Source organism: Athene cunicularia (genome assembly GCF_003259725.1).
Source record: "Athene cunicularia isolate RWA chromosome 1 unlocalized genomic scaffold, athCun1 chr1_part2, whole genome shotgun sequence".
Lineage (NCBI taxonomy): Eukaryota > Metazoa > Chordata > Aves > Strigiformes > Strigidae > Athene > Athene cunicularia.
Window position 1 is genome coordinate 46,159,320 of NW_020799092.1, and position 14,431 is coordinate 46,173,750.

At 40.8% G+C, this 14,431-nt stretch overlaps 1 protein-coding gene across 2 annotated transcripts in view; it reads left to right on the forward strand.

Annotated features, from left to right (window-relative positions):
* C1H12orf66 (chromosome 1 C12orf66 homolog) overlaps positions 1-9,892 on the forward strand; it is a 10,189-nt gene extending 297 nt beyond the window's left edge. The window contains exons 2-5 of one of the 2 annotated variants that reach the window (XM_026868361.1): positions 1-111; positions 2,220-2,293; positions 2,372-2,508; positions 7,139-9,892. In XM_026868361.1, coding sequence (XP_026724162.1) covers positions 1-111; positions 2,220-2,293; positions 2,372-2,508; positions 7,139-7,955 — 1,139 coding nt within the window. In that variant the 3' untranslated portion in view covers positions 7,956-9,892. Of the gene's footprint in view, positions 112-2,219; positions 2,509-7,138 lie in introns of both variants that reach the window. The other variant, XM_026868360.1, reaches the window with a different exon arrangement.
* Positions 9,893-14,431: the final 4,539 nt, after the last annotated feature.

The following is a 14,431-nucleotide window of genomic DNA, read 5'->3' on the forward strand; positions in this document are numbered from 1 at the left end:
AAGCCAACAAGAGCGCGGGGGCCAGCTGGCTGGCCCTGCTGGCCGGGCTGGCGCACCTGGCCGCCGCCGAGAAGGCCTACCACAGCATGACCTTCCTGGGCCAGAAGCTAGGTACCGCTGGGCCGCCGCCCCTCGCGCCTCGGGGGTGGGGGATCCCTCCCCGCGTCCCCCGGGCCCCCGCCCCCCCCCCTCGCTCACGCCTCAGGTCGCTGCTGCAGGGCGCAGGGCGCCCGTGCCTGCTCACGGCCTGCCCCGGGTTTAGCTCCGCGGGTGTCGGCAGCGCGGTAGGGAAGGGGTGGCAGCCGTAGTCCCGAGGTAACCGGTCAGCCGGTAATTGCACGGTGTCCGAGGGCCCTGGCCTCGGCGAGGTGCGTGTCTGGGCGTCTGAAGCGCCAAGTGCTGGGTCAGCAAGTGTCCCTGAGCCCAGTGAGGCATCGGCTGTGCCATTTGGGCTGCCCCTGAAGAATAAATGAGAGCACAGGTGGCACAGTGCTGTGCGAATCTGCGTGTCTATTGGCTGGTAGACTGACTACTTGCCGTTCCTAAGATTTAGCCAGAGGTGTTTCTTTGCTGGGATGCTCTGGCTGAGATTCTGGCAAAGGTGAGCTCAGTGGTGTTACCAAAGGGTTAAAGTTTTTTCCCGTCACGGTTCCAGGGCCTAATATTAGAGCTGCATCTGTGTAAATACCTAGGGCTGAAGATAGCCTCTAAAAAATTGCTTTTCATATAGACTCTGCAGGATCTCAGGAAGTTTTGGCCGTAGTCTTGGCTGCTTCTCATTCTCTCAGTATGTGAATAGAAAAATCCCAAACTGGCACAGGACAAGGTGTCATCGTGCAGCCCTCTGGGCAAAGCTGCTTGTTTTCTCTTTGAACTGCAGCCTGGCATGGAAAGTGGATCAAGGGATATGAGTCTGATGTGTAATGCAGTAAAGCATCAAGAAAATTCTCCTTCGGTGTTTGGTGACTTGGAATTATTTTATAAGATCTTTGCAGACACAACTATCTGTAAGGCTGACTTTAAAAAGTGAATTTGGTGCTTGCAGAGAGGATAAAACTGACGACAGAAGGGACAAAGTTTGGTTTGTTTATGTACTTAATGAACAGCAATAGATGGTTGTTCATCCTGCCTGTGACCTGGGGCAACTCTCAGTTTAGGAAGGTAGCTCTTTCACTGTGATAACCAATTCTCTGCCTTTCTATCTCAGATTATGAAAGTTGCTGTTGAACATTATATGTGTAAATGGATGTGAAAAGGACTAATGACCTTCACAAAATTTATAAGCCATTTCAAAGTGGAACCTAAATTTGCAATTTCTTTAAAAGTTCTGCAGATTTAGTCCCTGTGATCCTTGCTCTGCTGCAGCTGTTGAGTGCCATAGCAGCACATAAAGCCATCTGTAAATAGAAATTGTGAGATAAGGTTAGTACGCTTGTACAGTCTTTTGGTAGCATCAGAGTTAAATATCTTTGTCTCTCTACTTCTGTCTTTTTTTTAATTTTTAAATTCCTCATAGCATTGAGCAGGTAGAGAGAAGCACAGACTTCTTCACCCCCTGCCCCGTTTTAGTGATGGATTAACCTGCACTGTGGTCTCATTGAGATAAGCTGTGATTGTTTTCCCTTTGAATTCTGGATTCTATTAAGATTGTGTAGGGACTGGAAACATTTGAATTGTACATACAAATGTCCCATGGGTCCTATTGAAAGGTTGCTTTGCAAATTTGGGTACTTCATGATTCAAAAGGTATTGTTAGGGGAATTCTCTTGAAAAGATTGAGAGTGATTAATATGAGTCTATTAAAATTTCACGATGACTTGATTCTTCTGACTTCCGCAGATAACAGTATTTCCAGGTCACGTATCATTGTAGCAAATTTAACTGAACTCTTGTTTTCTGAAAGGTCACGCCATAACTGAGGCAGATGTGAGGGAGTTGAAGCTTTGCAGCAGTCATTGGCTGCTGAGATACGAATTGGGACAAGTGTAACTTGCATGGAATTACATAAAGTGCTTCTGAGTATATGCTATGTGTAATGCAGTTATGTGCAAAAGAATACACTGAAATGTGTTTCTTGATTAAAAAAAATAATACTGTGGTCAAACAATACTTAAGAGCACCTAGGGGAAGACAAGTGTGGCTATATACAATTTTTCAGTATTGCTGTCTATCTTTGCTGTCCCTGGAATTTGGTAATACCTCCATATTTATCTGAACAGGTGGTCAGTCATTCTTCAGCCGAAAGGACTCCATCCGAACCATCTACACATCTCTGCATAATGAGCTGAAGAAGGTGGTGGCGACGGGTCGCAATGCACTAGGAGGAACAGCTCCTCACTTGGAAGAGCTGCTTTCTCACCTGTCTGAACAGCTCTGTTTTTTTGTTCAGGCTCGGATGGAAATTGCTGACTTCTATGAAAAAATGTACACGCTCAGCACCCAAAAGTTCATTAACTCTGAGGAACTGGTAAACATTTTGGAATCCATCTTAAAGAAATACAGCTCAAGGTTAGTGCTTATTTCCTGGAAGTAAGTACTCAGACATGTGATCTGTAATAAATTATGTTGAGGTTCAAAGCAAGCTGAAAGACTTTGCTGTCCTTTGACTGCTGAGCAGCAGAGCCCTTTGCATGAACTCATGCATGAAGTGAATGTTGGTCAGCAGCACCAGATGCATGAAGTCTCAAAATATGACTTTCTGAAGAAGGAAAATAAAAAAGGGAGAATGTTTCTACTCATCATGCTCTGGGAGACATTTTCCCTATTCCTTAATACTCTGCATGTTTATATTCAGCAGAGAGAAAGAGTAATTTTCCTTATAAAGGATGTAAGAGTTCTTGTGCTTTTTCATTGGGAGTGGAGGGGCAATAAGACAAATTCCATATGGACTTCAATATAATTGATATGTAAATAAAACAGCTATTTGTGTGACAATTTTACTTTTAAGCTAGAATATATGTCTACTTAATTCTAAAAGCTACTCCATTGCTATTTTGTCTACCTAGGAGGGTTTTGTGGTGCTCTGTTATCACTTATTTTGAGAGGTATTGGAGCCAGTAGAAGGAGCACCTCAGAGTCTTTGGTTCCTGCCATTATGGTTCCTTGAAGTTAAGGCCTAATAGAATACCAAGAGTCCCAGCAGGTTTCTAAATGACCCTGAAGTGGTAATTTCACATGTAACATGTATGAGCCTTGAAAGTGGTGGCAGATTAAAAAAGAGAATTTTTTAATGCTTGTTAACAGACTCAAATTCTAGCGCTTTATTTTAAAGCAAAACAAGGCAGCCATTGTGGGAAATTAGCTTTCAAATGTCCCTGAATTTTTACAAATCTTTGTTAGTGAAATAGTATCTAAGACGACATTTGGGGAGAATATTCTGAGGTCTTATTTTTTTCAGTTACAATTTTTAAAGTGTACACCTAGGAAAAATCAAAATAATTCAGTGCTGCTTTCTGACATTTCAGATCAAAGCACTGCAGCTGACTCCCTTATTTTTTGTAGGAATAACAGGCTAATTGCTATGTAATGTTGCTATTTGAAAATCAAAACTATTCTGTATGATCTTACTAGTGATTTTTTTGCAATTCTTGGATTGTGAACCCTTACAGTATTGGGGCTGTTAGTCCAATAAGAAAAATGAGACATATTTTTTCCTTGGTGTGATAAACATTAAAGAGTAAAGGGCATTACGTTTTTTGAAAAGTTGATTTTTGTTGTACACTAGCCATCGCCCTCTGTTCTGAGCATGTGCTGAGTGAGCAGCACTGTTAAAAATCTGAAAACCAAAACTGATACTTTGACAAAGTGACTGGAGGCTGTTACATATGAAATGTTTTACTACACTATTTAAATAAATTTCAGTTACACATCTGTACTTCTAAGGCATTGTTTTAACTTCTTTAAAAAAATAAGCAGTGTTTCCCTGGGAAAAATACTGATGATCTTGCTTTGGGTTAATGAGTAATCTCTAAAATGGTGATATTCTAAGATGCCGTTAGAGGTAATTCAGTAGCTGCTCTGTGGTCCTCCCCAGTCATGTACAGAATATTCCTGTAGAAAGTGGGGATAATGATATCTTCCTTTAGTCCTTCCTTTAGTTTCTTTGTATTTCAGATTAGTTTCTGGGGGTTCTTATGTTGATGTGTGCTGGCTGGAAGGCATTTCTGTTTTACAGTCTTTTGACCCTCTCAGGTAAAAGGTCGAATAAACTCGTCCTTGACCAGTCTCTTTCCTCTGTCAATATATTCCTCACTTGTAGTTGAGGGTGTGTGCTGTTATTTCAGCCAACTGTGCTGAGGCCAGACAGGGCATCCGTTCTGTAGATAGGTTCTGGTCTTGGTTTCTTTCCTTTACATCTAAAAATAGCTGTAGAGCAATAACTGCTTGCTGGTGAAGGTATGACTGTCAACAATCAGCTCATATAGTCTGTATCTGAAAAAAATCATTAACTCTTGAAGAGGGCAAAGATATTTTGTTATTACTTATTGCTGATTGTACACAGCCAATACTATACATTTTCCTCTTCTTTTTCTGTAGAATACAGCTGGAGAAGTAACTTTTTCTGAATTTTTTAACTCTTGGTTTGGGTGGGTTCTTAACTGAAATAATTATAATAGGCATCAGAAGCAGGATCCTTTAAAAGCTTAGTATAAAAGGAATAAGTAACTAATAAGCCTATTTTGTTGTAGTTATTTTTGTGTTAAATGGTTTTCATCTAGTCAGCATTTTGTAAATACATACATGCATGCATGTGTGATCTATCAAAGGAAATAAAAAGTTGTAGAAAAATGAAGCTATTTCGTAGTCTGAAAAAGAAAACTTTAGCATCCCTCTGCTTTTGAGAATGATTAGGGGGGAAAATAAATTTTCCAATATGTTTTTAAGTTTTTAACACTCTGGATTATTGTAAAAAACCTGTTTTACGTGATACTGAACTCAGATGCTTCTGTGTTATGAAACTTAATTGCTGCAGATATACTAGGTACACAGGCTGTGAGTTTACTCTGCAACCATATCAAGCTGCTCAGCTGTGGCTGAGGTGTGTATTTTTGGATTAAAACAGTTTAGCAAATCCTGCTGTGCAGTGAAACATGAAAATAGCTATGAGCCACGAAGCAAAGTACATAATGTTAATCCAGGAGAACTGGCAGTGCTGCATTAGTATGAATTTTTTAATTGTTTTTAAGAGTGAAGAATAACCTTCTTGGTCTGACTGCAAATATGTTGAAAATACTGTGCTAAGTGTGCACTTGATGGGACTATCTAGAACACATAATGTTGTATAATGCTTTTTCTTCCCCTGTTCTAATACATGGCAACAAACCTGGCTTTTTTCTGAATACAAAAACCGGTGGAAATATACAATGTTGACTGTTAGCAGAATATTATTTTTAATTGACTCTTGTTCAAAGAAATGTAAATATGCTCTGGACTTCTTGGGCCACCAACGTAGCCAGTAATCACTGTGTCTTTGCTATGGCAAGTAGATATGATGGTTGCTGACACGTACTGTGTACAGAAGGGGGCTGGTCATCCAACCTAGCCTTTTTGCAGAACATGGTGCATCAACTCATGATATTCTTAGTTTCATTTTCTTCAAATAAATTTGGACTTGCATCTTAATAACAAATCCTTTCAAGACATGTATTATGGCTGTCAAAAAGAGGGATACTTAACAATAGTGATTAAATTGTCAGACTGTTTTCACAAGCCTAAGAATTCATATTTTGACAAGAGATTAATGGAAAGTCAAGGAAAAAATAAGGAAGGGAGAAGGGATGAAAAACCTAAAAACCTAATTCTCTCTTCTTGTCCACAACAAAATGAAGTGTTTAGAGTTTGAACCAAGTATTTCCAAAATGAATTATATGTATTGTGTCCTGGAAGCTGAGGGGGATAATGGAGTCACTTTCAATTCAAAGATGAGCTGTTAAAGGTTAGAAGATTTCAGTATAAACTTTGTTTTAAAGCAATAACCAGACCCAGGATATTCTGAAGTGAGGGGATAAATTTGTCTTTACTTAAATGAAAACCTCATTGAGTCTTGTCTTTGAACTATTGGTTGTTTGTTGGAGACCTCTTTAAGAGTCCTAAATGCCTGTTAGGTAACACCTTTACTGAAAAGGTCCCTTCTGTCTTTACTGAAGACTCATTCTTTCTAAAGTTAAGTATTTGGCTTTTGTAGCTGGAACAGTTTTGCACAGTTTGGATTAAGTACATATTTAACAGTGATATTATAAATTTACAAGTAACTTGAGTATCAAGGAAGGGAGGTAGGCTGGATCTTTCTTTTTCTTCCTGACATTTAGGAAAAATGAAGTGAGAAGAGAAAGCTGTAGAGTGGATTTATAAAATTCCATTTGATCGAGATTTGTTCTAATAGGAGGATCACTCTCATGAATAAGATGTGAAGTGGCACTTCTACCTGGTAGATAAGGTGTTGGTTTGGAGTTTTTTAAACATCTGTTAAATTGAGAGCTGGTTTTGACCTGAGTTTTTGGTGAGAGAAATTGGTTGTTACGGTGACTTCATTGTGATATGATGAAATCCCGCCAAATGTTTTTCCCCTTCATTGCTTTTAGTAGACCAAGGTTTGATGAGACCAGGTTCATCGGTAAATACAATTAATCATGGCTTTTTTAAAAAAAAAAAAAAAAAAAAAAAAAGCTCAGCTTGGCTTCCTCATGGCTTCCCTATACAAACAGCAAATTAATAGCATAATTCCTTTGATTTAACTTCATGACTTATTGGTATTCCAGAACTATCAAGACATTTTACCACCAGAAGGGATTTTAAATTTGAAGAAAATCACCTGAATTTAAAGAGAAATGGTGTTACAGTAGTTCTTGGATCAAGATAAACAGTGATTGTTCTTGAACTGATCAAATATAACTCTTGCTTTGATAGAGAAATGTCTGACAGGTCTCTTTGTCAAATGCAAAGTACTGTATGTTCATTAAAATACTTGCTCTAATGCTGTTAAAAGAACTGGTTTTTAAATCAACAAGATTAATTTTTTAATCTGTTTACACTTTGCTTTGATATTTGGTTTTCTGTCTGTGAAATGACAAATACTATCTGATTATTTCACTGTAGTGTACAGCAGTTCTCATGTCTTGACTAATGTTATGTTTTCTAGATTTCATCATCCAATCCTCAGTCCTCTTGAAAGCAGTTTCCAGCTGGAAGTAGATGTGCTTGCACATCTCTTAAAGGCTCAGGCTCAGATCTCAGAGTGGAAGTTCCTTCCATCCCTGGTCAACTTGCACAGTGCTCACACAAAACTACAGACATGGGGCCAAATTTTTGAGAAACAGCGAGAGACCAAGAAGCATCTGTTCGGAGGGCAGTCTCAGAAGGCTGTACAACCTCCACACCTCTTCCTCTGGTTGATGAAGCTCAAAAACATTCTTCTTGCTAAATTTAGCTTTTACTTTCATGAGGCCCTTAGTCGACAAACAACAGCATCTGAAATGAAAACTTTGACTGCTAAAACAAATCCTGATTACTTCGGGAAAATTTCCAGCTTCATCCGGAAGTATGATGCTATCAACGTTTCCTTAATTTTTGACAATCGTGGATCAGAGAGTTTTCAGGGACATGGTTATCATCATCCCCATTCTTACAGGGAAGCCCCCAAGGGAGTGGATCAATACCCTGCAGTGGTGTCTCTGCCCAGCGACAGGCCTGTTATGCACTGGCCCAATGTAATCATGATTATGACTGACAGAACCTCTGACCTCAACAGTTTGGAGAAGGTTGTTCACTTCTACGATGACAAAGTCCAAAGCACGTACTTTCTGACTCGCCCTGAACCTCACTTTACCATTGTAGTTATTTTTGAGTCCAAGAAGTCAGAAAGGGACTATCATTTTATTTCTTTTCTTAATGAAATCTCGCATTCCCTTAAGAACTCCAAAGCTTTTGCGAGCTTGAAGCCTGGATCCAAAGGGTAAAATAGAAACTACTTTGAAGCTCTCAAGGCAGTATGCCAGCCTTGGGGGAGCTGTGGCTTTCAAGGATTACATAAATTAATGATTCTCAGAGTCTAATTAAAAAGAAAACATTATTTTTAATATTTTAAGTTTCTTTTTTTTAACCTGACAGACACTTGACATTTTTGGGCAGTACTCAGTGGGATAACTTAATTGTGGGGTGCTAAATGGCCACAGTAGGATTTTTTTTTTTTTTAATTGGTTTTCAATTTTCAGTATGATTTATTTTTCCAGTCCACAATTTTGTTGCCTGTAGCAGAAAGGAATATATGCACTTTATCTTAGTCTGATCATTGACTGTCTTCTACAGAGTTTATTGAAAATGTGGTGAGGATGGAGGATACTATCTTTTCAGAAAACTGCATTGCCTAATAGGAATGATTTCTGGGAACTAAACACCGATATAAGGGAACATTTAAAAAAGCAAACCTGCAAGGATGCATTTTAAATAAAAATACAAGAATCACAAAAGGCACTCTTGTTAATTATAACATAGTTTTCAAATGGTTTGATCATTGAGGTCTCTTGATGCTCTCTGTTAAGCACCAGTCTCTATTCTGAACACCCTGTGTCATAAAGCTTTGTCGTTGCTCCAGATTGTGGGCTGGGGCAAGAAGAGCTGCATCATGGGCTAGAAGGCCAGTATTCACTGGAGTGTTGTGACATTGTGTGTCCAGTACCAGTCATGGCTCAGATTAACTGCAGGAGACAAGCTGAGGTTCAGCAGGTATTCTGGAAGCAACAGCTCCACGGAAAAAGCAGCAAAGCTCTCTTCAAATTGTGCTTTTGTCTGGCTAACTTAAAAAAAAAAGGAAGGAAAAAAAAGACAGTAGGAAATGCCCTTTGTAAATGAGTTATTTTCTAATTTGCTGTTAGGGTCAACCTGAATTTGTTTTCAGATTTTTATGTAGTTTTTTTCTTTCTGTTCAGTTTTAAATAATTTCACAATTAAGCCAAATCACTTTTGGAATTTGGATTTAAATATATAGCCTATGCAGTTTGTTTACCTCATTCTGAAATGTCTCTGTTACCACTTCTAGGCTGCAGGTTTGGAAACAGTACATTTTCTAGTTACCCTGAAAGTGCTTTATTTTGGAAATCAATTATTTCCAAATACAATAAAAGGGTCAGTTTGGCTGTACCTGTAGCCTTATATTGCATGATTGTTAGCTATGCAGCTGTGCAAGCACTTTCATGGGAATTCAGAAGGATTGATAGAAGTCTGCTATATGATGTATATAAGTGTGGTAAAGTTAGATCCTTAGTTGACACTGCGTAAGGTATAACATCATCAGGTTTGTTTTAAAAGAAAGTTTAAGTCAAAACGTTGATTTCTGTTAAGACTGAAATATAAATGATACCATTGTAGACATGGCTTTTACTCATTCCCTTTTGGTCCCACAAAAGGTTATAGTAACTTGTCTTGCATTTTGCTGTAAGTACTGGTTTTCTTACAGTCATATAAGCATGTTCAGTTCTTCACATGTAAGCTCTGACTTTCCACTTTGTGCCAGAGCCTTCCATGCTTTGCTATAATTATATGTTAGTCTCTTAGGAATATCTATGCTACTGCCTTTCATCTAAAGTCTTAGTATGACTGCAGCATCACTCTCAAAAGTTTGCATCTGCTTTTTGCCATTGGAAAATAACAAAAATTGCAAATACACCAGCAACTGGAGGGCACCTGGTTGTAAGTGTTACACTTTGCAGCTTGAATTGCCCTTTTGACAGAACAAAGTTGCAAATGATAGTATTGAGAGAAGTGTGTGCTTCCCTCTGTGGGTCAGTGACCTTGTAATAACATTGTACTATTGACTGCCTCATTATGAGTAACAGAAAATTGTTGCCAGAACTGATTCCCAGTCTTCAGCAGTGTAATAAAGTGTTGTTACAAACTCTGTCTGCCTCCACAGTATTTCCATGTCATACTGGTTACATGTGGGAAACGGGAGAGGAGGCTGGGGGACAAGACTGCCTGTGATACAGACACCTTCTTGCTCATTTCTGAGTTACAGGGGACATGTTGGAAGAGATGTAAGAGAAATCTGTCACCCTTTGGAGCAGGCCAGCAGCTTGCTGAAACCAGTTTGCTGAAACTTGCTGAAACCAGTTGCTGAAATGGCTGGAGGCTGTTCCCAGTGTTTTTTATGGGGAGAGGAAAAGGAGGTGACTGTTCAGCAGACCTGGTGGTTTACCTCATGGTCCTTGTTTTTGGTGAGTGGTGTCTCTGGGAACGGGGAAGGGGTGCTAGGTGATGTCTGTGCAGGAGGAGGTGAGACTTGCTTTGTCCTTTACTAGGGCTGGGGTGGTTTGCTGCAGTTTCCTTCAGAGCATCTTGGAGAAGCAGCCAGAAGAGCTATCTGGCTCAGGGAGGAGAATTTCTTTTTTAAGGTTGATGAAGAAACAAAGGGAGCTGTAACCATTACTCTCACAGTGAGAAGGGAGGGAATGGGAGATGTGCAGACAAACGGGGGGGAGAGAGTGCTAGAGAGAGAAGCTCTTGTGGAGCTATCTCTGGGTTTCAGAGTCCTGACCCTGAGGCTCCCCTTGTAAGATCTTGGCCTTAATACAAGGTGGAGAGCAGAAAATCCAGAATGTGGGAAGTAGCTTGGATGAAAATTACAGGGGTGAAGCTGAAGAGAGGTTACACCAAAACCAATAGAAAATAGTTCTGCAGAATTGAGGTGTGCTAGGGCCAAAAGTTGTGTGTGGGGTGTGAGTACGTGGGATGAATTAATGTTTATAGATTTGTTAGCCCCATTAAGACTTATGGCACAGTTTCATATTTGATTCTTTGAAGAGTTTGTTATAAATGACAAATGAGGTAATGGGGAGACTGAGTTATCTATGATGTAAATTTAGATAGGCCATTGATGAAAACTGGCTGCATAATTAAGGGAAGAGGGGGAAAACATCTATGTGGAGTAAGTAAAGGTGACCTGAAACTCAGTAACTGGAAAAAAACATACTCATTACTAACTTCAGTACAGGAAAGATTGATCAGTCTCTTTACTATAAGAAAAGAACAACAAATGTACTTTTGCCGAGCTGGGTGATACCCCGTCTGTCAGCTTTTCCTCTCCACCAGTTTAGCTAAGCAAGATTGAGTGTACTAATGTACTTTAAAAGTCTTGTAGAAATGACTGCTTTAAATGCAAGATGTAAAGATGTTTATGATAACATAATGAAGGCCAATGCTTCCAGACATAATATATAAAGGTTTTTAAAACAGGTACTGAGATTTTATGTTCTTGGTGCCACTCAGATTGCTTAGAGTAGTAATGTGGAAGCTTATCTTGTAGCAAATTTTGTACATCTCATCACTTACTTGAGTCCATGAGGATTTTGGCAGAACATTTAATTTAGTTTCCTTTGTCTGGAATGTGAATTTGACAGCAAATGTATTCTCAAGATCTCTTATATATTTTATATTTGTAAGTTGTTTTCTTTTACACGTGGTGGTCAGGTTTTTTTCTTGAAAAAAACATCTTTCCTTTTCTCCCCCCTTTGCATGAAGACAATGCATGGAATGGGAACTGTTAATGTATTTTGTATTGTGCTGCAAAGGATACAATATATGCATAATGCACATAATATTTTTGTTTTAATGATCTAAAAGTACCATAAATTCCTGGTATCTATTTGAAGACTAACACTCATTGTTTATCTAATTAGCTTTTAAAAAAGTCTGCTATAAGTAGAAATAAATTTATGGCACTCTCCCAGTTATTTATTGCTCTGGTCCACTCTTCTTCATATATGAGCCTTTTGAGATGCTTGTGATGTTTCTAGTGGTTGTTCTTTCTTTGATATCCATTATTTGAGGCTTCCTTGTCTGTGTGTCTATGATGCTTGCTGCTGCAGGTCAGCCTGCTGCCTTTTACTGCACTGGGTCCCAATCATCTCACAACCAAACTTTGCTTAAGAAAATCAGCAATGATGTGCTATACTTCATTCCTCAAGTCCTATTTTTTTATCCTGATTTCTACAACCCCTCATCTTGAAGTAAGAAGAGTGTCACACAGCATAGCTGGTCCTGGGTTCGTGGTTAGCTCTGTGATTGTTTCCAGAAGTGTTAGCACCAAGCTAACTAGCTTGGTGAAACTTTGCTGTTTCTGCCCTGTTTTCTCCAGAAGTCCTGTTTTCAGACTCCCAGAGATGCAAAGCAGCCCTGCCAGGGTGGATGCAGCCAAGGCCAAGCACTGCTTATTTGCTTGGGCTCTGCCTGAGCCTCAAGAGCAGTAAGGCAGTGTCCTGCCCATTGGGGACAATTGTGCTGCTCAGCAGGGATGGCCCTCAGACTGCAATTGTGCAAAGGCAGGGGCTGTTTATGGGAAAAGCAGGAGAGGCTCTAGAAAGAGTGCTGACAAAGGACAGGAATAGCATAATGCTTTGCAGAGCAGGCACACAAAATAAGTCAAATGCAAGATGGAATTAGACTTTGATTTCCTTTTCCTGTTAGTGAAAAACTGATTTAAAGATAAAGTCTCCTTTGGAGGATAAAGGTAACGGATAAAAGTAATGGATTCTCTTGCCCTGAAATTAAGTACTCTATCATTTTTCTCCAGGAAACGCCTCTTTTCCTTTCTTATGCATGCATGCTTTTAACATATGGACTGATTTTAGTAATTGCTATGGAGCTTTTCTGGGAGAGTTTGCCTGTTTGAGTTCAGTTCTCTCTTAACTTTCAACCTGATGTTGCAGCTACTGGATTTGTGGTAGAATAACAGACCTCTCCACCTTGCAGCTGGGACCTGACCATGCCCTAGCTGTACATGGCAGTGGTAAGAACAGCGAAGTACAGAAGAGGAGATATGTCAGTACAAGATTGGCTGGGGTGCATGACAGCTCTGGGAAAGACAGGCAGGGAGAAAAGAGGCGTAAAAGGACTGCAATGCAGATAGACTGTGAGCAGAAGGTTTTTCGTTGGCCCCTCTGCATTGCTGGCCTAATTTTGTGGGAATCTATATAAATTTTGTATCCTGCAAAAGCTGTGCTAGACCCCGCCTGTAGTGGCAGCTGCTGGGTTTATGTGACTATTGTAAAATAACTACACTATTTCCAGGAGAACAGTGTTTAGGTACCAACAGTGTTGGTGAAGCAGCTGCTTTTGGACAGATGATTAAGACAGGCTTCACTGTATTCCATTATTAACTGGGATATGCTGCCATGTTGTTATGAGCTAATATCTGAAGCTTCAAAGCAGTGCAACGTTGTGCTTTATTTATGCAGCTCACTGATGATCAGATAAAATATTTAGTGGCACTAAATTTTGGCTCTGGTGTATGCATCATTTACAAAAGAACTGAGAAATTTTTTACTGTGTGCAAGTCAGATTCCTCAGATTAGAGCCATAAAGAGCCAGTGTTGCCATGCTGAGTTGTTAGGATCCCAGACAAGGATCTACCACCTTGAACCAAGACCTTTAAGCTTCCTGTGGGGAGGATGATGTGGTGCTTATTTGTATTGGTCAGAGGCAAAGTGAGGAGGGCCAGTGGGAGATGCTAAGGGAAATTAGGGGCACCTGCATCAAACTGAATTCACAGTCTTTGCTTTTGCCTTGAAGTTAGTCCTCTCTGACAACACAGGCAGAGGAAACGTCTCCCAACATATGGCATAGCCTGATGGTCTCTTAAGCATCTTTATTGATGATCTGGACGAGGGGATCGAGTGCACCCTCAGTCAGTTTGCAGAGGACACCCAGTTGGGTGGGAGTGTTGATCTGCTCGAGGGTAGGGAGGCTCTGCAGAGAGACCTGGACAGGCTGGAGCCATGGGCTGAGCCCAACTGGGGGAGTTTCCATAAGGGCAAATGCCGGGGGCTGCCCTTGGGCCACAACAACCCCCAGCAGCGCTACAGGCTAGGGGAGGAGTGGCTGGAGAGCTGCCAGTCAGAGAGGGACCTGGGGGTGTTGATTGACAGCCAGCTGAACAGGAGCCAGCAGTGTGCCCAGGGGGCCAAGAAGGCCAATGGCATCCTGGCTTGTGTCAGCAATAGCGTGGCCAGCAGGGACAGGGAAGGGATCTGACCCCTGTACTCGGCACTGGTGAGGCCGCCCCTCGATTCCTGTGTTCAGTTTTGGGCCCCTCACTACAAAAAGGACATTGAATGACTCGAGCGTGTCCAGAGAAGGGCAACGGAGCTGGTGCAGGGTCTGGAGCACAGGTCGTACGGGGAGCGGCTGAGGGAACTGGGGGTGTTTAGTCTGGAGAAGAGGAGGCTGAGGGGAGACCTCATCGCCCTCTACAGCTCCCTGAAAGGAGGGTGCAGAGAGCTGGGGATGAGTCTCTTTAACCAAGTAACAAGTGATAGGACAAGAGGGAATGGCCTCAAGTTGCACAGGGAAGGTTTAGACTGGATATTCTGAAGCATTTCTTTCCAGAAGGGGTTGTTAGGTGTTGGAATGGGCTGCCCAGAGCAGTGGTGGAGTCCCCATC